Genomic DNA, 27,304 nt, shown 5'->3' with positions numbered 1-27,304 from the left:
CGAGACTCATCCTGTCATCGAGACACATCCCGTCCCCCACTCCCTCACTGAGACTCATCCCGACCCCTTCTCCGTCACCGAGACTCATCCTGTCCCCTTCTCCGTCACCGAGATCCGGCTCGTCCCCCTCTCAGTCACCGAGACTCATCCCATCCCCTTCTCCGTCACCGAGACTCATCCCGTCCCGTTCTCCGTCACCGAGACTCATCCCGTCCCCTTCTCCGTCACCGAGACTCATCCCGTCCCCTTCTCCGTCACCGAGACTCATTCCACACCCTTCTTCGTCACTGAGACGCAGACCGTCCCCTTCTCCATCACTGAGACCCGGCCCGCCCCTTCTCCGTCACCGAGACTCATCCTGCCCCCTTCTCTGTCACCAAGAATCATCCCGTCACCGAGACTCATCCCGCCCCCTTCCCCGTCACCGAGACTCATCCCGCACCCCTCTCCATCACCGAGACTCATCCCGCCCCTTCTCCATCACCGAGACTCATTCTTCCCCCTTCTCTGTCACCAAGAAGCATCCCGCCCCCTTCTCTGTCACCAAGAATCATCCCGTCACCGAGACTCATCCCGCCCCCTTCCCCGTCACCGAGACTCATCCCGCACCCTTCTCCATCACCGAGACTCATCCCGCCCCTTCTCTGCCACTGAGACTCATTCTTTCCCCCTTCTGTCACCGAGAATCATCCGGCCCCCTTCTCTGTCACCGAGACTCATCCCGCACCCTTCTCTGTCACCGAGAATCATCCCGTCACTGAGACTCATCCTGCCCCATACTCCATCACCGAGACTCATCCCGCACCCTTCTTCGTCACGGAGACGCAGACCATCCCTTCTCCATCACCGAGTCCCGGCCCCTCCCTTTCTCCATCACTGAGACTCATCCCGTCCCCTTCTCCGTCACCGAGACTCATCCCGCTCCTTCCCCATTACCGAGACTCATCCTGTCATCGAGACTCATCCCGCCCCATTCTGTCACCGAGACACATCCCATCCCCTTCCCCATCACCGAGACTCATCCTGTCCCCTTCTCCATCACCGAGATCCGGTTCGTCCCCTTCTCCGTCACCGAGACTCATCCCATCCCCTTCTCCGTCACCGAGACTCATCCCGTCCCCTTCTCCATCACCGAGACTCATCCCGTCCCCTTCTCCATCACCGAGACTCATCCTGTCCCCTTCTCCGTCACCGAGACTCATCCCGTCCCCTTCTCCGTCACCGAGACTCATCCCGTCCCCTTCTCCATCACTGAGACTCATCTCGTCCCCTTCTCCATCACCAAGCCTCATCTCGTCCCCTTCTCCGTCACCGAGACTCATCCCGTCCCCTTCTCCATCACAGAGACTCATCCCGTCATTGAGACTCATCCCGCCGCATTCTGTCACCGAGACACATCCCGTCCCCTTCTCCGTCACCGAGATCCGGTTCGTCCCCCTCTCAGTCACCGAGACTCATCCCGTCCCCTTCTCCGTCAAAGAGACTCATCCCGGTCCCTTCTCCGTCAAAGAGACTCATCCCGGCCCCTTCTCCGTCACCGAGACTCATCCCGGCCCCTTCTCCATCACCGAGACTCATCCCGGCCCCTTCTCCATCACCGAGACTCATCCCATCCCTGAGACTCATCCCGTACCCTTCTCCGTCACCGAGACCCGGCCCGTCCCCTTCTCCGTCACCGAGATCCGGCCCGTCCCCTTCTCCCTCACCAAGACTCATCCCGTCCCCTTCTCTATCACCGAGACACATCCCGTCCCCCACTCCCTCACTGAGACTCATCCTGTCCCCTTTTCTGTCACCGAGACTCATCCTGTCCCCTTCTCCGTCACCGAGATCCGGCTCGTCCCCCTCTCCGTCACCGGGACTCATCCCGCCCCCTTCTCTGTCACTGAGACTCATCCTGTCCCCTTCTCCGTCACCGAGACTCATCCCGTCCCCTTCTCCGTCACCGAGACTCATCTCGTCCCCTTCTCCATCACCGAGACTCATCCCGTCCCCTTCTCCGTCACCGAGACTCATCCCGTCCCCTTCTCCATCACCGAGACTCATCCCGTCCCCTTCTCCGTCACCGAGACTCATCCTGTCATCGAGACACATCCCGTCACCCACTCCCTCACTGAGACTCATCCCGTCCCCTTCTCCGTCACCGAGACTCATCCTGTCCCCTTCTCCGTCACCGAGATCCGGCTCGTCCCCCTTTCAGTCACCGAGACTCATCCCGTCCCCTTCTCCGTCACCGAGACTCATCCCGTCCCCTTCTCCGTCACCGAGACTCATCCTGTCCCCTTCTCCGTCACCGAGACTCATCCCGTCCCCTTCTCCGTCACCGAGACTCATCCCATCCCCTTCTCCGTCACCGAGACTCATCCCGTCCCCTTCTCCATCACCGAGATTCATCCCATCATCGAGACTCATCCCACCCCATTCTGTCACCGAGACACATCCCGTCCCCCACCCCCTCAGAGACTCATCTCGTCCCCTTCTCCGTCACTGAGACTCATCCCGTCCCCTTCCCCATCACCGAGACTCATCCCGTCCCCTTCTCCATCACGGAGAGTCATCCCGTCCCCTTATCCATCACCGAGACCCGGCCCGTCCCCTTCTACGTCATCAAGACTCATCCCGTCCCCTTCTTCGTCACGGAGACTCATCCCATCCCCTTCTCCCTCACCGAGACTCATCCCGCACCCTTCTTCGTCACGGAGTCGCAGACCATCCCCTTCTCCAAACCCGAGACCCGGCTTGTCCCCTTCTCCGTCACCGAGACTGATCCCGTCCAATTCTCCGTCACCGATGCTGATGCCGTCCCATTCTCTGTCACCGAGACTTATCCCGTCCCCTTCTCCGTCACCGAGATCCGGCCCGTCACCTTCTCCGTCACTGAGATTCATCCTGCCCCCTTCTCCATCACCGAGACTCATCCTGTCCCCTTCTCCGTCACCGAGACTCATCCAGTCCCCTTCTTCATCACGGAGACTCATCCCGTCCCCTTCTCCATCACCGAGACTCATCCCATCCCCTTCTCCGTCACCGAGACTCATCCCGTCCTCTTCTCCGTCACCGAGACTCATCCCGTCCCCTTCTCCGTCAAAGAGACTCATCCCGTCCCCTTCTCCGTCAAAGAGACTCATCCCGGCCCCTTCTCCGTCAAAGAGACTCATCCCGGCCCCTTCTCCGTCAAAGAGACTCATCCCGGCCCCTTCTCCATCAGTGAGACTCATCCCATCCCCGAGACTCATCCCGTACCCTTCTCCATCACCGAGACCCGGCCCGTCCCCTTCTCCGTCACCGAGACCCGGCCTGTCCCCTTCTCCGTCACCGAGACCCGGCCTGTCCCCTTCTCCGTCACCGAGACCCGGCCCGTCCCCTTCTCCCTCACCAAGACTCATCCCTTCCCCTTCTCTATCACCGAGACACATCCCGTCCCCCACTCCATCACTGAGACTCATCCCGTCCCCTTCTCCGTCACCAAGACTCATCCTATCCACTTCTCCGTCACCGAGATCCAGCTCGTCCCCCTCTCCGTCACCGAGACTCATCCCGTCCCCTTCTCCATCACCGAGACAAATCCCGTCCCCTTCTCCATCACCGAGACTCATCCTGTCCCCTTCTCCATCACCGAGACTCATCCTGTCATCGAGACACATCCCGTCACCCACTCCCTCACTGAGACTCATCCCGTCCCCTTCTCCGTCACCGAGAATCATCCTGTCCCCTTCTCCGTCACCGAGATCCGGCTCGTCCCCCTCTCAGTCACCGAGACTCATCCCATCCCCTTCTCCGTCACCGAGACTCATCCCGTCCCCTTCTCTGTCACCGAGATTCATCCCATCATCGAGACTCATCCCACCCCATTCTGTCACCGAGACACATCCCGTCCCCCACCCCCTCACTGAGACTCATCTCGTCCCCTTCTCCGTCACCGAGCCTAATCCCGTCCCCTTCTCCGTCACCGAGACTCATCCCGTCCCCTTCTCCGTCACCGAGACTCATCCCGTCCCCTTCTCCGTCACCGAGACTCATCCCGTCCCCTTCTCTGTCACCGAGACTCATCCCGTCCCCTTCTCCGTCACCGAGACTCATCCCATACCCTTCTCCGTCACTGAGACTCATCTCGTCCCCTTCTCCGTCACCGAGACTCATCCCGTACCCTTCTCCATCACCGAGACTCATCCCATCCCCTTCTCCGTCACTGAGACTCATCTCGTCCCCTTCACCGTCACCGAGACTCATCCCGTACCCTTCTCCGTCTCCGAGACTCATCCCGTCCCCTTCTCCATCACCGAGACTCATCCCGTCCCCTTCTCCGTCACTGAGACTCATCTCGTCCCCTTCTCCGTCACCGAGACGCATCCCGTCCCCTTCTCCATCACCGAGACTCATCCCGTCATTGAGACTCATCACGCCCCATTCTGTCGCCGAGACACATCCCGTCCCCCACTCCCTCACTGAGACTCATCCTGTCCCCTTCTCCGTCACCGAGACTCATCCTGTCCCCTTCTCCATCACCGAGACCCGGCCCATCCCCTTCTCCGTCATCAAGACTCATCCCGTCCACTTCTCCGTCACCGAGATCCGGCCCGTCCCCTTCTCCGTCACCGAGACCCAGCCCGTCCCCTTCTCCGTCACCGAGACTCATCCCGTCCCCTTCTCCGTCACTGAGACTCATCCCGTCCCCTTCTCCATCACCGAGACTCATCTCATCCCCTTCTCCATCATGGAGACTTATCCCGTCCCCTTCTCCATCACCGAGACCCGGCCCGTCCCCTTCTCCGTCACCACGACTCATCCCGTCCCCTTCTTCGTCACCGAGACTCATCTTGTCCCCTTCTCCGTCACCGAGACTCATCCAGTCACCTTCTCCATCACCGAGACTCATCCCGTCCCCGTCTCCGTCACCAAGACTCATCCCGTCCCCTTCTCCATCACCGAGACTGATCCCGTCCAATTCTCCGTCACCGAGACTGATGCCGTCCCATTCTATGTCACCGAGACTTATCCCGTCCCCTTATCCGTCACCGAGATCTGGCCCGCCCCCTTCTCCGTCACTGTGTCTCATCCTGTCCCGTTCTCCATCACCGAGACTCATCTTGTCCCCTTCTCCGTCACCGAGACACATCCAGTCACCTTCTCCATCACCGAGACTCATCCCGTCCCCGTCACCAAGACTCATCCCGTCCCCTTCTCCGTCACCGAGACTCATCCCGTCCCTTTCTCCCACACCGAGACTCATCCCATCCCCATCTCCGTCAGAGACTCATCCCGTCCCCATCTCCGTCAAAGAGACTCATCCCGTCCCCTTCTCTGTCAGAGTCTCATCCCGGCCCCTTCTGCGTCAAAGAGACTCATCCCATCCCCGAGACTCATCCCGTCCCCTTCTCCGTCACCGAGACTCATCCCATCCCCTTCTCCGTCACTGAGACTCATCTCGTCCCCTTCTCCGTCACCGAGACGCATCCCGTCCCCTTCTCCATCACCGAGACTCATCCCGTCATTGAGACTCATCCCGCCCCATTCTGTCGCCGAGACACATCCCGTCCCCCACTCCCTCACTGAGACTCATCCTGTCCCCTTCTCCATCACCGAGACTCATCCTGTCCCCTTCTCCATCACCGAGACCCGGCCCATCCCCTTCTCCGTCATCAAGACTCATCCCGTCCACTTCTCCGTCACCGAGATTCGGCCCGTCCCCTTCTCCGTCACCGAGACCCAGCCCGTCCCCTTCTCCGTCACCGAGACTCATCCCGTCCCCTTCTCCGTCACCGAGACTCATCTCGTCCCCTTCTCCATTATGGAGACTTATCCCGTCCCCTTCTCCATCACCGAGACCCGGCCCGTCCCCTTCTCCGTCACCACGACTCATCCCGTCCCCTTCTTCGTCACGGAGACTCATCCCATCCCCTTCTCCCTCACCGAGACTCATCCCGCACCCTTCTTCGTCACGGAGACGCAGACCGTCCCCTTCTCCAACACCGAGACCCGGCTCGTCCCCTTCTCCATCACCGAGACTGATCCCGTCCAATTCTCCGTCACCGAGACTGATGCCGTCCCATTCTCTGTCACCGAGACTTATCCCGTCCCCTTATCCGTCACCGAGATCTGGCCCGCCCCCTTCTCCGTCACTGTGTCTCATCCTGTCCCGTTCTCCATCACCGAGACTCATCTTGTCCCTTTCTCCGTCACCGAGACTCATCCAGTCACCTTCTCCATCACCAAGACTCATCCCGTACCCGTCTCCGTCACCAAGACTCATCCCGTCCCCTTCTCCGTCACCGAGACTGATCCCGTCCAATTCTCCGTCACCGAGACTGATGCCATCCCATTCTCTGTCACCGAGACTTATCCCGACCCCTTATCCGTCACCGAGATCTGGCCCGCCCCCTTCTCCGTCACTGTGTCTCATCCTGTCCCGTTCTCCATCACCGAGACTCATCTTGTCCCCTTCTCCGTCACCGAGACTCATCCAGTCACCTTCTCCATCACCGAGACTCATCCCGTCCCCGTCTCCGTCACCGAGACTCATCCCGTCCCCTTCTCCGTCACCGAGACTCATCCCGTCCCTTTCTCCCTCACCGAGACTCTTCCCGTCCCCATCTCCGTCAAAGAGACTCATCCCGTCCCCATCTCCGTCAAAGAGACTCATCCCGTCCCCTTCTCGGTCAAAGAGACTCATCCCGGCCCCTTCTCCGTCAAAGAGACTCATCCCATCCCCGAGACTCATCCCGTACCCTTCTCCGTCACCGAGACCCGGCCCGTCCCCTTTTCCATCACCGAGACCCGGCCTGTCCCCTTCTCCGTCACCGAGACCCGGCCCGTCCCCTTCTCCCTCACCAAGACTCAACCCGTCCGCTTGACTATCACCGAGACACATCCCGTCCCCCACTCCCTCACTGAGACTCATTCCGTCCCCTTCTCCGTCACCAAGACTCATCCTGTCCCCTTCTCCGTCACCGAGATCCGGCTTGTCCCCCTCTCCGTCACCGAGACTCATCCCGGCCCCTTCTCCGTCACCAAGACTCATCACGTCCCCTTCTCCGTCACCGAGACTCATCCCGTCCCCTTCTCCTTCACCGAGACTCATCCCGTCCCCTTCTCCATCACCGAGACTCATCCTGTCATCGAGACACATCCCGTCCCCCACTCCCTCACTGAGACTCATCCCGACCCCTTCTCCGTCACCGAGACTCATCCTGTCCCCTTCTCCGTCACCGGGATCCGGCTCGTCCCCCTCTCAGTCACCGAGACTCATCCCATCCCCTTCTCCGTCACCGAGACTCATCCCGTCCCGTTCTCCGTCACCGAGACTCATCCCGTCCCCTTCTCCGTCACCGAGACTCATCCCGTCCCCTTCTCCGTCACCGAGACTCATCCCGTCGCCTTCTCCATCACCGAGACTCATCCTGTCATCGAGACACATCCCGTCCCCCACTCCCTCACTGAGACTCATCCCGACCCCTTCTCCATCACCGAGACTCATCCTGTCCCCTTCTCCGTCACCGAGATACGGCTCGCCCCCTCTCAGTCACCGAAACTCATCCCATCCCCTTCTCCATCACCGAGACTCATCCCGTCCCCTTCTCCGTCACCGAGACTCATCCCGTCCCCTTCTCCGTCAAAGAGACTCATCCCGTCCCCATCTCCGTCAAAGAGACTCATCCCGTCCCCTTCTCCGTCAAAGAGACTCATCCCGGCCCCTTCTCCGTCAAAGAGACTCATCCCATCCCCGAGACTCATCCCGTACCCTTCTCCGTCACCGAGACCCGGCCCGTCCCCTTCTCCCTCATCAAGACTCAACCCGTCCGCTTGACTATCACCGAGACACATCCCGTCCCCCACTCCCTCACTGAGACTCATTCCGTCCCCTTCTCCGTCATCAAGACTCATCCTGTCCCCTTCTCCGTCACCGAGACTCATCCCGTCCCCTTCTCCGTCACCGAGACTCATCCCGTCCCCATCTCCGTCAAAGAGACTCATCCCGTCCCCATCTCCGTCAAAGAGACTCATCCCGTCCCCTTCTCCGTCAAAGAGACTCATCCCGGCCCCTTCTCCGTCAAAGAGACTCATCCCATCCCCGAGACTCATCCCGTACCCTTCTCCGTCACCGAGACCCGGCCCGTCCCCTTCTCCCTCATCAAGACTCAACCCGTCCGCTTGACTATCACCGAGACACATCCCGTCCCCCACTCCCTCACTGAGACTCATTCCATCCCCTTCTCCGTCATCAAGACTCATCCTGTCCCCTTCTCCGTCACCGAGATCCGGCTCGTCCCCCTCTCCGTCACCGAGACTCATCCCGGCCCCTTCTCCGTCACCAAGACTCATCCCGTCCCCTGCTCCGTCACCGAGACTCATCCCGTCCCCTTCTCCGTCACCGAGACTCATCCCGTCCCCTTCTCCTTCACCGAGACTCATCCCGTCCCCTTCTCCATCACTGAGACTCATCCTGTCATCGAGACACATCCCGTCCCCCACTCCCTCACTGAGACTCATCCCTTCCCCTTCTCCGTCACCGAGACTCATCCTGTCCCCTTCTCCGTCACCGAGATCCGGCTCGTCCCCCTCTCAGTCACCGAGACTCATCCCATCCCCTTCTCCGTCACCGAGACTCATCCCGTCCCGTTCTCCGTCACCGAGACTCATCCCGTCCCCTTCTCCGTCACCGAGACTCATCCCGTCCCCTTCTGTCACCGAGACTCATCCCGTCCCCTTCTCCGTCACCGAGACTCATTCCACACCCTTCTTCGTCACTGAGACGCAGACCGTCCCCTTCTCCATCACTGAGACCCGGCCCGCCCCTTCTCCGTCACCGAGACTCATCCTGCCCCCTTCTCTGTCACCAAGAATCATCCCGTCACCGAGACTCATCCCGCCCCCTTCCCCGTCACCGAGACTCATCCCGCACCCCTCTCCATCACCGAGACTCATCCCGCCCCTTCTCCATCACCGAGACTCATTCTTCCCCCTTCTGTCACCAAGAAGCATCCCGCCCCCTTCTCTGTCACCAAGAATCATCCCGTCACCGAGACTCATCCCGCCCCCTTCCCCGTCACCGAGACTCATCCCGCACCCTTCTCCATCACCGAGACTCATCCCGCCCCTTCTCTGCCACTGAGACTCATTCTTTCCCCCTTCTGTCACCGAGAATCATCCGGCCCCCTTCTCTGTCACCGAGACTCATCCCGCACCCTTCTCTGTCACCGAGAATCATCCCGTCACTGAGACTCATCCTGCCCCATACTCCATCACCGAGACTCATCCCGCACCCTTCTTCGTCACGGAGACGCAGACCATCCCTTCTCCATCACCGAGTCCCGGCCCCTCCCTTTCTCCATCACTGAGACTCATCCCGTCCCCTTCTCCGTCACCGAGACTCATCCCGCTCCTTCCCCATTACCGAGACTCATCCTGTCATCGAGACTCATCCCGCCCCATTCTGTCACCGAGACACATCCCATCCCCTTCCCCATCACCGAGACTCATCCTGTCCCCTTCTCCATCACCGAGATCCGGTTCGTCCCCTTCTCCGTCACCGAGACTCATCCCATCCCCTTCTCCGTCACCGAGACTCATCCCGTCCCCTTCTCCATCACCGAGACTCATCCCGTCCCCTTCTCCATCACCGAGACTCATCCTGTCCCCTTCTCCGTCACCGAGACTCATCCCGTCCCCTTCTCCGTCACCGAGACTCATCCCGTCCCCTTCTCCATCACTGAGACTCATCTCGTCCCCTTCTCCATCACCAAGCCTCATCTCGTCCCCTTCTCCGTCACCGAGACTCATCCCGTCCCCTTCTCCATCACGGAGACTCATCCCGTCATTGAGACTCATCCCGCCGCATTCTGTCACCGAGACACATCCCGTCCCCTTCTCCGTCACCGAGATCCGGTTCGTCCCCCTCTCAGTCACCGAGACTCATCCCGTCCCCTTCTCCGTCAAAGAGACTCATCCCGGTCCCTTCTCCGTCAAAGAGACTCATCCCGGCCCCTTCTCCGTCACCGAGACTCATCCCGGCCCCTTCTCCATCACCGAGACTCATCCCGGCCCCTTCTCCATCACCGAGACTCATCCCATCCCTGAGACTCATCCCGTACCCTTCTCCGTCACCGAGACCCGGCCCGTCCCCTTCTCCGTCACCGAGATCCGGCCCGTCCCCTTCTCCCTCACCAAGACTCATCCCGTCCCCTTCTCTATTACCGAGACACATCCCGTCCCCCACTCCCTCACTGAGACTCATCCCGTCCCCTTTTCTGTCACCGAGACTCATCCTGTCCCCTTCTCCGTCACCGAGATCCGGCTCGTCCCCCTCTCCGTCACCGGGACTCATCCCGCCCCCTTCTCTGTCACTGAGACTCATCCTGTCCCCTTCTCCGTCACCGAGACTCATCCCGTCCCCTTCTCCGTCACCGAGACTCATCCCGTCCCCTTCTCCGTCACCGAGACTCATCTCGTCCCCTTCTCCATCACCAAGACTCATCCCGTCCCCTTCTCCGTCACCGAGACTCATCCCGTCCCCTTCTCCGTCACCGAGACTCATCCCGTCCCCTTCTCCGTCACCGAGACTCATCCTGTCATCGAGACACATCCCGTCACCCACTCCCTCACTGAGACTCATCCCGTCCCCTTCTCCGTCACCGAGACTCATCCTGTCCCCTTCTCCGTCACCGAGATCCGGCTCGTCCCCCTTTCAGTCACCGAGACTCATCCCGTCCCCTTCTCCGTCACCGAGACTCATCCCGTCCCCTTCTCCGTCACCGAGACTCATCCTGTCCCCTTCTCCGTCACCGAGACTCATCCCGTCCCCTTCTCCGTCACCGAGACTCATCCCATCCCCTTCTCCGTCACCGAGACTCATCCCGTCCCCTTCTCCATCACCAAGATTCATCCCATCATCGAGACTCATCCCACCCCATTCTGTCACCGAGACACATCCCGTCCCCCACCCCCTCAGAGACTCATCTCGTCCCCTTCTCCATCACTGAGACTCATCCCGCCCCCTTCCCCGTCACCGAGACTCATCCCACACCCTTCTCCATCACCGAGAATCATCCGGCCCCCTTCTCTGTCACCGAGACTCATCCCGCACCCTTCTCTGTCACCGAGAATCATCCCGTCACCGAGACTCATCCCGCCCCCTTCCCCGTCACCGAGACTCATCCCGCACCCTTCTCCATCACCGAGAATCATCCGGCCCCCTTCTCCATCACCGAGACTCATCCCGTCCCCTTATCCGTCACCGAGACTCATCCCGTCCCCTTCTCCGTCACCGAGACTCATCCTGTCCCCTTCTCCGTCACCGAGATCCGGCTCGTCCCCCTCTCAGTCACCGAGACTCATCCCGTTCCCTTCTCCGTCACCCAGACTCATCCCGTCCCCTTCTCCGTCACCGAGACTCATCCCGTCCCCTTCTCCGTCACCGAGACTCATCCCGTCCCCTTCTCCGTCACCGAGACTCAGCCCGTCCCCATCTCCGTCACCGAGACTCATCCCGTCCCCATCTCCGTCAAAGAGACTCATCCCGTCCTCTTCTCCGTCAAAGAGACTCATCCCGGCCCCTTCTCCGTCAAAGAGACTCATCCTGGCCCCTTCTCCGTCAAAGAGACTCATCCCGGCCCCTTCTCCATCAGTGAGACTCATCCCATCCCCGAGACTCTTCCCGTACCCTTCTCCATCACCGAGACCCGGCCCGTCCCCTTCTCCGTCACCGAGACCCGGCCTGTCCCCTTCTCCGTCACCGAGACCCGGCCTGTCCCCTTCTCCGTCACCGAGACCCGGCCCGTCCCCTTCTCCCTCACCAAGACTCATCCCGTCCTCTTCTCCGTCACCGAGACTCATTCCACACCATTCTTCGTCACTGAGAAGCAGACAGCCCCCTTCTCGATCACTGAGGCCCGGCCCGCCCCTTCTCCGTCACTGAGACTCATCCCGCCCCCTTCTCCATCACTGAGACTCATCCCGTCCCCTTCTCCGTCACCGAGACCCGGCCCGTCCCCCTCTCCGTCACCGAGACACATCCCGCCCCCTTCTCTGTCACCGAGACTCATCCCGCACCCTTCTTCGTCACGGAGACGCAGACCGTCCTTTCTCCATCACCGAAACCCGGCCCCTCTCCTTCTCCATCACTGAGACTCATCCCGTCCCCTTCTCCATCACCGAGACTCATCCCGCCCCTTCTTTGTCACCGAGACTCATCCCGCCGCCTTCTCTGTCACCAAGAATCATCCCGTCACTGAGACTCATCCCGCCCCCTTCTCCGTCACCGAGACCCAGCCTGTCCCCTCCTCCGTCACCGAGATCCAGCCCATCCCCGAGATTCATCTCGACCCCTTCTCCATCACTGAGCTCATCTCATCCCTTTCTCTCCTCTCTGCTAGGATTATGGATTTCTCATGTGAATTGGACCTTCACTATGATTTAACAATACAAGTGTCATCCTCGTTTGACACATTTACTTAATCGTACTCCAAGTGCGCAACTCTCTCTGTTCAAATGATTCCTTTTTCAATTCAGTGAATATCTGGGTCTAAGAGAGTGAGACTGTTTCCCAAATGGGATTAAGTATCAACCAGTACATTCTTGGTGAGACCTTTCTTCACTGCATCAATGATGCTGAGTTAATAATGAAGAGTCAGGTGAAGGTGAAATGCTCAGCAGCATGTCCCCGTGTTAACGTACTCAGCAGTTTGAGTTCTGTTGAAATGAGAGAGAATGGACCTGGGAAATTCTCATCAATACCTTGTAGAGATTACTGTACCTGGTAGACTTTTGATCTCTGCCCTGTGAATCCATCCCAGAGAATGACTGTCCCTTCGTAGTCACTACTTGCTAACAGGTTCTTGTGGTAACTGCTCCAGCTGATACAGCTGCAATTCAATCAGCGAAACACATCATTACTAGCTAAAAACAAAAAAACTGCGGATGCTGGAAATCCAAAACAAAAGCAAAAACAGAATTACCTGGAAAAACTCAGCAGGTCTGGCAGCATCGGTGGAGAAGTAAAGAGTTGACGTTTCGAGTCCTCATGACCCTTCGACACTCAAGTTCTGTCGAAGGGTCATGAGGACTCAAAACGTCAACTCTTTTCTTCTCATTACTAGCTTCTTGCTTTAGATCACCCTCAACACATTTCAACACTGTAGATCAACAGCTGTGACACAACCTCGGAACAAGAGGCCATTCAGCTCTTCGAAACTGTGCAGCTCTTCAGTTCAATCATGGCTGACCTATACCTCAGCGTCACTTTTCTGCCTTTGTTCCATGGTCCCTCAATACCTTTGCCTAACAGAAATGTGCTGATCTTAGTCATGATTTCCACTCCCCTTTTGTGAAGAAGTGCCTTCTGCTCTCACCACTGAATGGTCTGGATAATTTGAAGGTCATGACCATTTCACTGGACTCATCTTGGAGGGTAGATTTTTTCCTACCTAGTTAGACCACACTGAGACTATGGTGTAGCAGCTTGGGACTCAAACCCTGTTCAAAACATATTCCATCCTTAAGGAAGTTCCATGCCAGGCTGCTCGATTCATTACAAACAATTACTTGCGAGATACTAGTCTCTGCCAGATGGTCATGTCATGAGACCGGAACAGTCTCCACATCCAAACAAAGGCCAACAAGGTTGATGTGCCTCTATTACATGTTGAATAGACAATCAAATATTTCCCAGCAGCTCCATCAATCCCAAAGGTGACCAAGCCCCAAGAGTTCATCACCAACAGCTCCTACTATACCCACCCCAACATGCTTCTGCTGCTAACTCTGTTTTCCTCAAGAACAGTTCAAGTCTGGAACTATCTTCCACAAACCTCAATCTCCATGTCCCCCAAGGATTCATTTAAGGAAAAGCTGCTGAACTTTGTTTAACTAGCGTGACCATCGGCTGTGCTTATTGTGTCTCCTCCTGGGAAAATTCCCTGGTGGAAGATTACAGAGGGAAACTTTACCAAGAACCAATCAACTGTTTAATTACCTTAAACACCTCAACTACATCACCCTTTCACCTTCAATATTGGAAGGAATAATTCAACCTTTTCGCCCTGGTAACAGTCCGCTGAATTGACCCTGCACCCAGTCCATAGCCAATAAATCCTTCCTGAGGGGCAATGCGCAGGCGTGAATGCAGCTACACCCGATGGGAACGAAGCAGAATTCTCTGCATTGTAACATAACCTGCCTGCTTTGTAGTTGGTGCGGGGCGGCGGCACAGTGATAGGGGGGAAAGGGGCCAGAGTGAAGGGAGTGGGGGGTGGGTCAAAGCAAGGAGTGAGGCTCGGGGAGGAGCAGAGTGACAGGGGTGGGTCAAAGCAAGGAATGAGGGTCAGGAGGGAGCGACGGGGGCGGGGTGACCGGAGGGAGCGACGGGGGCGGGGTGACCGGAGGGAGCGACGGGGGCGGGGTGACCGGAGGGAGCGACGGGGGCGGGGTGACCGGAGGGAGCGACGGGGGCGGGGTGACCGGAGGGAGCGACGGGGGCGGGGTGACCGGAGGGAGCGACGGGGGCGGGGTGACCGGAGGGAGCGACGGGGGCGGGGTGACCGGAGGGAGCGACGGGGGCGGGGTGACCGGAGGGAGCGACGGGGGCGGGGTGACCGGAGGGAGCGACGGGGGCGGGGTGACCGGAGGGAGCGACGGGGGCGGGGTGACCGGAGGGAGCGACGGGGGCGGGGTGACCGGAGGGAGCGACGGGGGCGGGGTGACCGGAGGGAGCGACGGGGGCGGGGTGACCGGAGGGAGCGACGGGGGCGGGGTGACCGGAGGGAGCGACGGGGGCGGGGTGACCGGAGGGAGCGACGGGGGCGGGGTGACCGGAGGGAGCGACGGGGGCGGGGTGACCGGAGGGAGCGACGGGGGCGGGGTGACCGGAGGGAGCGACGGGGGCGGGGTGACCGGAGGGAGCGACGGGGGCGGGGTGACCGGAGGGAGCGACGGGGGCGGGGTGACCGGAGGGAGCGACGGGGGCGGGGTGACCGGAGGGAGCGACGGGGGCGGGGTGACCGGAGGGAGCGACAGTGGGGGAGGGGGTAACAGGAGGGACGGGGGTGACAGGAGGGAGCGACGGGAACGGTGTGACAGGAGGCAGCAACGGTGGGGGAACGGGTGACAGGAGGTAGCGACGGTGGGGGAGGGGGTGACAGGAGGTAGCGACGGTGGGGGAGGGGGTGACAGGAGGTAGCGACGGTGGGGGAGGGGGTGACAGGAGGTAGCGACGGTGGGGGAGGGGGTGACAGGAGGTAGCGACGGTGGGGGAGGGGGTGACAGGAGGTAGCGACGGTGGGGGAGGGGGTGACAGGAGAGAGCAACAGGGGGAGGTGGTGTTGGAGCACTGAGGAGTGTGGACAGTCTACAATCTCTTAAGGTGGCTGGATGGGTGGATATGGTGATTAAAAAGGCTGAGGGGATACTTTCCTCGATTAGCTGAAGAAAGAGCAGGGAGATTATGGTAGAAATGTACAACATCCTGGTTAGACCACAGCTGGTGTAGTGTGGACAGTTCTGTTCACCATACCATAGAAACGATCTGACCACACGGGACAGGGTGCAGTGAAGTGATTGCCGGGCCGCTGCCAGGAATGGAGAATATCGTCTCTAAGGGAACATTGGATCAGCTATAACTTCCCTGAATGTGTTTGATGGGGACAGTGTAGAGGGAGCAGTACTCTGTATCTAACCCCATGCTGTACCTGTCCTGGGAGTGTTTGATGGACAGTGTAGAGGGATATTTACTTTGTATCTAACCCCGTGCTGTACCTGACCTGGGAGTGTTCGATGGGGACAGTGTAGAGGGAGCTTTACTCTGTATCTCACCCCGTGTTGTACCTGTCCTGGGAGTGTTTGATGGGACAGTGTAGAGGGAGGATTACACTGTATTGAAACAAAAAAAAGGAATGAAACCTGATGGATAACCTGGCATCGACCTAGGTACCAGAAAAGACATCAGCAAACTCAGCCCTGTCGACCCTGCAAAGTCCTCTTTATTAACATATGGGAGCTAGTGCTAAAATTGGGAGAGCTGTCTCACAGGCTAGTCAAGCAACAGCCTGGCATAGTCACACTCTTGGAATCATATCTTACAGATAATGTCCCAGACACCACCATCATCATCCCTGGGTATGTTCTGTCCCACTGGCAGGACAGACCCAGCAGAGGTGGCAGCACAGTGGTATACAGTTGGAAGGGAGTTGCCCTGGGAGTCCTCAATATTGACTCTGAACCCCATGATTTCTCATGGCATCAGGTCAAACATGGGCAAGGAAACTTCCTGCTGATTACCAGCCCTCCCTCAGCTGATGAATCAGTGCTCCTCCATGTTGAACAACCACTTGGAGGAAGCATTGAAAGCAGCAAGGGTGCAGAATGTACTCTGGGTCGGGGACTTCGATGTTTGTCACCAAGAGTGACCCGGTAGCACCACTACTGACCGAGCTGGCCAAGCCCTAAAGGACATAGCTGCTGGACTGGGTCTGTGGCAGGTGGTGAGAGAACTAACAAGGAGGAAAAACATACTTGACCTCATCCTCAGCAACCTGCCTGCCCATGACAGTATCGGAAGGAGTGACCAACGCAGAGTCCTTGTGGAGACAAAGTCCGGCCTTTACATTGAGGATACCCTCCATCATGTGTGCCACTACCACCATGCTAAATATGATAGATTTCGAACATATCTAGCAATTCAAGACTGGGCATCCATGAGGCGCGATGGGCCATCAGCAGCAGCAGAATTGTACTAGAATGCAATCTGTAACCTCATGGCCTGGCATATCCTCCACCCTGGTTCAATGAAGAGTGCAGGAGGGCATGCCTGGAGCAGCACCAGGCATAACTAAAAATGAGGTGTCAACCTGGTGAAGCTATAACACAGGACTACATCCATGCCAAACAGCATAAGCAGCAAGTGATAGACAGGGCTAAGTGATCTCAGACCCAACGGATCAGATGTAAGCTCTGCAGTCCTGCCACATCCAGTCGTGAATGGTGGACGATAATTAAACAACTCACTGGAAGAGGCGGCTCCACAAATATGCCCATCCTCAATGATGGAGGGGCCCAGCACATCAGTGTAAGAGATAAGGCTGAAGCTTTTGCTACAATCTTCAGCCAAAAGTGCCAAGTGGATGATCTATCTAGGCCTCCTCCGGAGGTCCCCAGCATCAAGGATAGCAGTTGTCAGCCAATTCGATTCACTCCATGTGATATCAAGAAATGGCTGAAGGCACTGGATACTACAAAAGCTATGGACCCTGACAATATTCCGGCAATAGTACTGAAGACGTGTGCTCCAGAACTTGCCATGCCCCTAGCCAAGCTGTTCCAGTACAGCTACAACACTGGAATCTACCCAGCTTTGTGCAAAATTGCCCAGCTATGTCCCATACACAAAATGCAGGACAAATCAAACCCAGCCAGTTTGAGGGAGGGCGGTACATCAAATCAAACCCAATCAGTCTACTCTCCAGTACCATCACTGGAGAGTACTGTCATGGGCAGGCAGGTTGGTGAAGATGAGGTCAAGTATGTTTTTTCTTCTTGTTAGTTCCCTCACCACCTGCCGCAGACCCAGTCTAGCAGCTATGTCCTTTAGGACTCGGCCAGCTCGGTCAGTAGTGGTGCTACCGAGCCATTCTTCGTGATGAACATTGAAGTCCCCGACTCAGAGTACACATTCTGTACTCTTGCCACTCTCAGTGCTTCTTCCAAGTGGTTGTTCAACATGGAGGGGCACTGATTTGTCAGCTGAGGGAGGGCGGTACATCAATAATGGAAGGGGTCATCAACTGTGCTATCAAGAGGTACTTGCTCATTGATATCCAGTTTGGGTTCCGCCAGGGCCACTCAGCTCCTGAACTCATTACTTGGTCCAAACATAGACAAAAAATCTGGACTCGAGAGATGAAGTAAGAGTGACTGCCCCTGACATCAAGGCCGTATTTGACTGAGTGTGGCAACAAGGAACCCTAGCAAAACTGGAATCAATGGGAATCAGGTAAAACCTCTTGGCTGGTTGGAGTCATACCTAGGAGAAAGGAAGATGGCTGTGGTTGTTGGAGGTCAATCATCTCAGCTCCAGGACATCACCACAGGATGTGTCAGGATAGTGTCCTCGGCCCAACCATCTTCATCTGCTTCAACAATCACCTTCCTACCATCATAAGGTCAGAGTGGGGATGTTCGCTGATGATTGCACAATGTTCAGCATCATTCGCGACTCCTCAGATACTGAAGCAGTCCATGTCCAAATGCAGCAAGACCTGGACAATATCCAGGCTTGGGCAGACAAGTAGCAAGTAACATTTGCGCCACACAAGTGTCAGGCAATGGCCATCTCAAAAGAGAGAGAATCTAACCATTGTCCCTTGACACTCAATGGCATTACCATCACTGAATTCCCCACTATCAGCAGCCTGATGATTCTATTGACCAGAAACTGAACTGGATTAGCCATTTAACACTGTGGCTACAAGAGCAGGTCAGAGGCTAGGAATCGTGTGATGAGTAACTCACTTCCTGACTCCCAAAAGCCTGTCCACCATCTAAAAGGCACAATTCAGGAGTGTGATGGAATACTCCCCACTTGCCTGGATGAGTACAGCTGCCACAACAGTCAAGGAGCTGGACAACATCCAGGACAAAGTGGCCCACTTGATTGGCACATCCACAAACATTCACTCCCTCCACCACCGACGCACAGTAGCAACAGTGTGTACCATCTACAAGATGCACTGCAGGAATTCACACCAAGGATCCTTAAACAGCACCTTCCAAACCCTCAAGCACTATCAACTAGAAGGACAAGGGCAGCAGATAGATGGGAACACCACCACCTGGAAGTTTCCCTCCAAGTCACTCAACATCTTGACTCGGAAATATATCAGCTGTTCCTTCACTGTCACTGAATCAAAATCCTGGAACTCCCTCCCTAACAGCACTGTGGGTGCACTGACACCACATGGACTGCAGTGGTTCAAGAAGGCAGCTTACCACCATCTTCTCAAGAGCAACTAGGGGTGTGCAATAAATGCTGGCCCAGCTACTGAAGCCCACATCCCATGAATGAATAAAAAAACTAAACCCTGTGCTGTACCTGTCCTGGGAGTATTTGATGGGGACAGTGTAGAAGGAGCTTTACACTGTACCTAACCCCATGCTGTACCTGTCCTGGGAGTGTTTTGATGGGGACAGTTAAGAGGAGCTTTACTCTGTATCTAACCCCATGCTGTACCTGTCCTGGGAGTGTTTGATGGGACAGGAGGAGCTTTACTCTGACCTTTCAGCTCGAGGTAGAGTACTCATTTTTCATCCAGACTTTTTGTAGCATTCTGGATTCAACATGAAGTTCAAAAATTTCAGATCCTAATCTTTGATCCCAATTTTCTTTTGTGCTTCTTTGCTGGTTTTGGCTTTTTTTTCACATTTTTCTAACATTTCATTTGCTTTGTATTCTGGCGGCAGCAATCCTGCCATTCACACCTCCTCTGGACACATTTTTTTTTCTTTACTTGACCCATCATCACTCCCTTTGCCTTTTCACCATGAAACCTTCTGTTATTCCAGCTCTGCTGCACTCCACCCTATCACAGATCTTTCCTTTTGTTCTTCTTCCCACCCTCGCCCCTTTCACTTGCTCAAGACCTATCACATTTCGAAAATGGTTCCAATTCACGTAACCGAAACGTTAACTCTGTTTCTTCACACATGCTGCCTAACCTGCTGCATATTTCCAGCACTGTCTGCTTTTATTTCAGATTTTCTGCATCCACAGTATCTTGCCTTTGTATTAATGAAGGTGCTGACCTGATTTTAGAGTTGCAGGTCATTTCATTGACTGGATAATGAATGTCCACAGCATCCTGGATCACAGTCCCGTACTCAAACACCTTGATCCGCTTTGTCACACCAGCGATGGCAAAGAAATCACAATCTCTGTCAAATTCAATGCTGCAAGGCAAAAGGCATCAGCTTCATCAAGAAATTCTTGTGGGTGAAGTGAAAGAATCAGCAATGATCAAGAAGGGTTAACAGGTACTTGTATTTCTATATCAGCCATCATATCTTTGTTAAAGCTGAGGCACGGCATAGGGAGCAAGACACAGGTAGAAATTGAGATATTAGAGCAGCTAGTCAGAGGGAAATGTTGAAATGGGTCTTAAAGGATTTGAGACATCGAGGGGCTTAGGGAGGGAATTTCAGAACTTAGAGCCATGTCAGCTGAAGGAACGGCCACCAAACAGGGGTACACTAAAACCAGGAGTTGTTAAGGGGGAGATGGTGGTGTAGTGACCATGTCACCGGACTAGTAATTCAGGGGCCCAGGCTAATGCTCTGGGTGCACAGGTTCAAATCCCACCACGGCAGCTGGTGGAATTGAAATTCAGTTAAATCTGAAATTGAAATCTCGTCTCACTAATGGTGACCATGAAACTATCGATTGTTGTAAAAACCCATCTGGTTCACTAATGTCCTTTAGGGAAGGAAATCTGCAGTCCTTACCCAATCTGGCCTACATGTGACTCCAGGCCCACATCAATATGGCTGATTCCTAATTGCCCTCTGGAATTCAATAACAGGCGTCATACCTTTGTTAAAGCTGAGGCACTGCACAGGGAGCATTCTTCAACAGAATTCGACACAGGAGAAATTCGATTTCTCTGGAATGGCCCAGTAAGCCACTCAGTTCAAGGGCAATTTGGGATGGGCAACAGCAATGGTGCCAGCAACACCCACCCCCCATGAAAGAATATTTAAAAAAGGCCTGAATAGGAGAAGCACAGTGGGTTATGGGGCTGGAGAAGATTAGAGCTAGAGAGGGGCAAGGCCATGAAAATATGTGAAAATAGAGATGAAAATTTTGAAACTGATGCTCAGCCGGGGGCCAGTGTCAGTCGGTGAGTGCAGGTGTGATGGGGGAACGGGACTAGCTGTGAGTTAAAGAGACGGGCAGCAGAATTTCAATGATGTCAAGCTTACAAAGAGTAAAGTGTGGGAATCGTCAACTCAAGAGGTAAAGGCATGAATGAATGGTTTCGGCAGGAGATCTGAGGCGGGACAGAGTTTGACCATGTTATGGAGTTGAAAACAGGTGGTCTTAGTGATGGCATGAACATGTGGTGAGAAGCTCATCTAAGGTCAAATTTGAGAATAACCTTCTTCAGCCTCGGACAGTTGCCAGGGAGAGGAATAGCATCCGTGGCTAGGGAACAGAGTTTATGCAAGGGAATGAAAGCAATGGATTTATTTCAATTTGTTAGCAATTTCTACTTATCCAGAACTGGAATGTCAGAGAAGCATTCTGGTAACTTAGAGATAGTGGCAAAATGGAGAGAGGAGGTGGAGCTCAATGCCCTCACTGTACACTTGGAAACAAACACTGTGCTTTCAGATGATGTTGCCCAGGGGCAGGGTGTAGATGAGAAAGAGGAGGGGGCCAAGGATAGATCCTTGGGGGACACCAGAGGGAACGGTGCAGGAACAGGGAAAGAAGTCACTGCAGGTGACTGTAGCTATGACTGGATAGGTAAGAATGGAACAAACTAAGTGCTGCGCCACTCAGCTGGCCGACAGTAGAGGGATGTTGGAGGAGGCCTGCGTGCTCTACATGAACAGGGTCATTAACCCTGTGGATCTTTTATCTTGGCACTGAGAATGTTAACTTCAGGTCCCATGACTCTAAGGATTCATTCCATCCCAGATACAAGACCTCCACAGGGAGAGGGATCATACCCAGAAACAATCTCTTTCCTCATTACACCATCTCACCTGGATACAATACTTGAGCCGTTGTACAAGTCGTTGGCATAGGAGAGGGTGGCCAGGGGCCTCACAGAGCTGTATCGTGTAAACTTTGAAAGGCACTCCTGAAATTCTTCCAGCTGATTTACTGATCTTGTTTCATCTGCAGTTAGTAATGGAATGAGTCAGTTCAAATTCTGTGCCTAACGTGGTGTGACATCAATGTACACACAGTCAACCCCTACAACACTGCAGGGTGAGAAGGCAGTCAGCAGCCAAGTCCCCGTTACGCAGAACGAGAGAACCCAGCTGCCACAACCAAGCAGCTAACCATTGCATAACACAAGAGATAGCAGCTCCAGGAAGATCCATGTAACAGAACAAATACAAGTGACTACAATGAGAAGACAGATCATCAAAATCCTGTTTTACCAACCAAGCCTCTAACTTTTCCACTAAATTCACTTGTAAAGACCTAAAAACAAAGGTCACTTCCACTGCCAGCAACCTTGCAGTGTTAAGCAAATTTTTTTTTATTCTTTCATGGAATGTGGGCATTGGTTAGGCCAGTATTTATTACCCATCGCTAACTGCCCTTCAGAAGGTGGTGGTGAGCTGCCTTCTTGAACCGTGGCAGTCCATGTGGTGTAGGTACACCCACAGTGCTGTTAGGGAGGGAGTTCCAGGATTTTGACCCAGCGACAGTGAAGGAACGGCGATATATTTCCAAGTCAGGATGGTGAGTGACTTGGAGGGGAACTTCGAAGTAGTGCTGTTCCCATGTATCTGCTGCCTTTGTCCTTCTAGATGGTAGCGGTCGTGGGTTTGGAAGGTGTTGTCTAAGGAGCCTTGGTGAATTCCTGCAGTGCACCTTGTAGATGGTACACACTGTTGCCACTGTGTGTCGGTGGTGGAGGGAGTGAATGTTTGTGGATTAGTTGCCAATCAAATGGGCTGCTGGCCTAGACAGTGTCAAGCTTCTTGAATATTGTTGGAGCTGTACTCAACCAGGCAAGTGGTGACTATCCCATCACACTCCTGACTTGTGCCTTGTCGATGGTGGTCAGGCTTTGGGGAGTCAGGAGGTGAGTTACTCATCGCACGATTCCTAGCATCTGACCTGCTCTTGTAGCCACAGTATTTATATGGCTAGTCCAGTTCATTTTCTGGTCAATGGAAACCCCCAGGGTGTTGACAGGAGGGGATTCAGCGATGGTAATGCCATTGAATGTCAAGGGATGATGGTCAGAGTCTCTGTTGTTGGACGTGGTCATTGCCTGGCACTTGTTTTTGAGGCAGAGGTCTACAGCACAGAAAAGGCCATTCGGCCCATCGAGTCTGCACCAGTCAAACAAGTACCTAACTATTCTAATCCCATTTTCCAGCACTAGGCCTATAGCCTTGTATGCCATGGCATCGCAAGTGCACATCCAAATGCTTCTTAAATGTTGAGGGTTTCTGCCTGTACCACCCTTTCAGGCAGTGAGTTCCAGATTCCCTCCACCCTCTGGGTGAAAAAATTCTTCTTCACATCCCCTCTAAACCTCCTGCCCCTTATCTTAAATCTATGCCCCCTGGTTATTGATCCAAGGGGAAAAGTTCCTTCCTGTCTACTCTATCTATGCCCCTCATAATTTTATATACCTCAATCATGTCCCCCTCAACCTCTTCTGCTCCAGGGAAAATAACCCCAGTCTATCCAATCCCCCCTCATGACTAAACCTCTCAAGCCCAGGCAACATCCTGGTAAATTTCCTCTACACTCTCTCTCGTGCAGTCACATCCTTCCTATAATGCGGATTCCAGAAATGCACGCAATACACTAGTGGCCTAACCAGTGTTTTATACAGTTCCAGCATAACCTCCCTGCTCTTATATTCTATGCCTTGGCTAATAAAGGCAAGTATCCCATATGCCTTTTTAACCACCTTATCTACCTATCCTAAGGGACCGGTAGGTATGCACACCAAGGTCCCTCTGATCCTCGGTACTTCCCAGGGTCCTACCATTCATCGTGTATTCCCGTGCCTTGTTTGTCCTGCCCAATGCATCACCTCACACTTATCCGGATTAAATTCCATTTGCCACTGATCAGCCAATCTGACCAGTCCGTCTATATCCTCCTGACTATTTACCACCCCACCAATTTTTGTGTCATCCGCGAACTTATTGATCAACCCTCCTACATTCAAGCCTAAACTGTTTATATATATCACAAAGAACAAAGGACCCAACACCGATCCTTGCGGAACCCCACTGGACACAGGCATCCAGTCACAAAAACACCCTCTACCATCACCCTCTGCTTCGTGCCATTCAGCCAAATCTGGATCCAATTAGCCAAATTGCTTTGGATCCCATGGGCTCTTACCTTCATTATCAGTCTCCCATGTGGGATCTTATCAAAAGCCTTGCTAAAGCCCAAGTGGGCTACGTCAAATGCATTGCCCTCATCTACACACCTGGTCACCTCTTCAAAAAATTCCATCACATTGGTCAGACATGACCTCCCCTTAACAAAATCATGCTGACTGTCCTTGATTAATCCCTGCCTCCCCAAGTGTAGATTAATTCTGTCCCTTAGAATTGCTTCCAATAGTTTCCCCACCACTGAGGTTAAATTGACTGGCCTGTAGTTCCCTGGTTTATCCCTTCCTCCCTTCTTGAATAAAGGTACCACATTGGCTGTCCTCCAGTCCTCTGGCCTTCTCTTGTGGTCAGAGAGGTATTGAAAATTATTGCCAGTGCCCCTGCTATCTCCTCCCTTGCCTCATTCAACAGCCTGGGATACATTTCATCCGGGCCTGGAGATCTATCTACTTTTAAGCCTGCCAGACCATTTAGAACCTCCTCCTTTTCTATGCTAATTTATTTAATTATATCACAGTCCTTCTGCCTGATTTCCATACCCAAGTCGTCCCTCTCACTTGTGAACACCGACACAAAGTATTCATTCCGGCTCCACACACAAATTACCACTATGGTCCTTAACGGGTCCTACTCTTTCCCTAGTTATCCTCTTACTCTTATGTACTTGTAAATTAACTTTGGATTTTCCTTTATGTTACTTGCCAATGTTTTTCGTGCCCCCTTTTTGCTCTTCTAATTTCCTTTTTAAGTTTCCCCCCTACACATCCTATACACCTCTAAGGCTTCCACTGTTTTAAGCCCTCGGTATCTACCATAAACCTCCCTTTTTCTTTTTATCTAATCCTGTAAATCCCTCGGCATCCAGGATTCCCTGGATTTGTTGGTCCCACCCTTTGTCTTTAATAGAATATGTTGGCCCTGTACTCTCCCTATTTCCTTCTTGAATGAGTCCCACTGCTCTGATGCAGATTTACCTGGGCAATTCATATCTGATCTTATTAAAATTGGCCTTCCCCCAACTTGTTACTTGTAGGGCACGTAAAAGCGAGCAAAGCAGGGTGCAGCATTCAAACAGAAACCCAAGATTACAATACACAGTTAAATTAAACCTTTATTGTCAAAGGGACGAAGGCATCTTTACCTGACAAACGGGATAACCTGGTCGAGAAATAGCACTGCTCAAGATCCTCAAAGTGAGCAGTTAACCGCTTGCGTCTGGAGGCCAGTGTGTTATTGTACCATGTTTGTCTCTTTCCCTGCACACATACAACATATTTGTAAAACACCATCCATTCAGACAATAAAAAGCAGGTCATAGGATATATGGCACAGAAACAAGCCATTCGGCCCAACCAGTCCATGCAGGTGTTTATGCCCCTCTTGAGCCTCCTCCCATCTTTCCTTATCCAGATCAAGCATCGTAAGTCTCTATTCCCTTTTCCCTCATATACTTATCCAGTTTCCCCTTAAACGTATTTATATGATTTGCTTCAACCACTCTGTGTGGTAGCGAGTTCCACATTCTCCCCAGTCTCTGAATACCCCATTGGATTTTTTGGTGGCTATCTTGTATCGACGGCCTCTAGTTCTGCTCTTCATAACAATTGAAAATATTCTCTCTGTATCCACCTGATCAAAAACTTTCATCATTTCAAAGTCATCCAAGAGAAAAGAGAATCAGCTCATTAATCCTTACACTTTAGAAAATTAAACAATTCCCTTTGGAAAATTTCAAATCCATCAGTCTCCAACACATTCTCAAATGGTGCACTCCTGATTGTAGCCACACACTTCATAAAAAGATTATTTTGTGGGTGGGTCAAAGGAGGAACAGGCTTGCATTTATATAACGCCTTTGATGGCCAATGGATTTCTCAAAATACTGCACAAACTACTTTTGAAATGTAGTCAACTGTTGTATTGTGGGAAATGGACAGGAAATTTGCACACAACAAGATCCCACAAACAGCAATGTGATAATGACCTGATCAGCTGCTTTGTGATGTTAAATGATGGATAACTATAGGCCTAAACAGGAGGAATAATTCTGCTGTTTTTGTTTAGAATAGTGCAATGGGATCTTTTACAATCACCTAAGGCGGCAGCTGGGCTTTGGTTTTACATCTCATCCAAACAACAGAACTTTGAACAGTGCAGCACTCTCAGTGCTACACCGGAGGGTCAGCCTTGACTTTTATACTCAAGCTCCGGAGTGGGGCTCGAACCCAGAACTGTGACTCCGAGGCGAGAGTGCTCCATACTGAATACAGCTGGCATCCATCTCCTCTGATTCACCACCCTTCCATCAATGGAAACACTTTCTCTCTAGCTCTGCCCAGACCCTTCAGGATTTTGAACACCTCCTCGCAAGCTTTTCTTCTCCAAGGAGAACAGCCACAGCTTCTCCAATCTTACCACAAAATGACGTCTCTCATTCCCGCAACCATTCTTGTAAATTCTATCTCTAATGTCTTCACGTCCTTCCTGAAGTGTGGTGCTCAGAATTGAACACAACACTCAAGTTCAGACCAAACTAATGTTTTATAAAAATTCTTAATAAGTTCCTTGGTTTTGTACTCTATGTCGAGGCGGTGGGAAGGGGTGCGGTGAAGATGGGGCACACAGTCAAGGGGTCGGGCCAGAGAGCAGGTTGTTATAAGGACTGGAGAAGCTTCCCAAGACAGGGAAAGGCAAGGTCACGAAGGGATTTGAAAACAAGGATAAGGCTCCTAAAAGATCCTACAAGGAACAAACGCTTTTAAAGGTTTCAGCTATAGCTCAGGTGTAGCACTAACTACTGAATCAGCAGGGTGTGGGTTTGAGGCCAAATTTAGACAGTTGAGATCATAATCACTCCAGCACAGTAACTGAGGGAGTGCTACACTATTATAGACATGTCTTTCAGATGAGATCAGAAACCAAGGTCCTATGTGTTGTCGGGTGGAAGTAAACGCTCGCATGGCCCAGCCTCCAGAGAAAAACACAGCAAAATCCAACATCCAACCTGTAGTCCAGCCATGTTACTGCAACATGCCAATGACCCAAACCCTCAGATCATTGAGCAACATCCCACAGGTCACCCTGAAGTCATCAGCCCAATGGATCCAAACCCTGGACCAGAGCAGCAAGCCCAATGGATCCAAACCCTGGACTGGAGCAAGCCCAATGGATCCAACCCCTGGACCTGAGCAACAAGCCCAGTGGATCCAAACCC

At 53.8% G+C, this 27,304-nt stretch overlaps 1 protein-coding gene across 1 annotated transcript in view; it reads right to left on the bottom strand.

Annotated features, from left to right (window-relative positions):
• The window catches only part of cop1 (COP1 E3 ubiquitin ligase), a 266,597-nt gene that overhangs the window by 41,898 nt on the left and 197,395 nt on the right, over nucleotides 1-27,304 (bottom strand). Inside the window, exons 4-7 of the mRNA XM_041207802.1 lie at nucleotides 25,232-25,346; nucleotides 21,748-21,883; nucleotides 19,786-19,929; nucleotides 12,749-12,857 (exon numbers count right to left, since the gene is read on the bottom strand). Coding sequence (XP_041063736.1) covers nucleotides 12,749-12,857; nucleotides 19,786-19,929; nucleotides 21,748-21,883; nucleotides 25,232-25,346 — 504 coding nt within the window. The remainder of the gene's footprint in view (nucleotides 1-12,748; nucleotides 12,858-19,785; nucleotides 19,930-21,747; nucleotides 21,884-25,231; nucleotides 25,347-27,304) is intronic.

The sequence above is a fragment of the Carcharodon carcharias genome, chromosome 16 (genome assembly GCF_017639515.1).
Source record: "Carcharodon carcharias isolate sCarCar2 chromosome 16, sCarCar2.pri, whole genome shotgun sequence".
Classification (NCBI taxonomy): domain Eukaryota; kingdom Metazoa; phylum Chordata; class Chondrichthyes; order Lamniformes; family Lamnidae; genus Carcharodon; species Carcharodon carcharias.
This window is presented reverse-complemented; position numbering and strand designations above follow the sequence as displayed.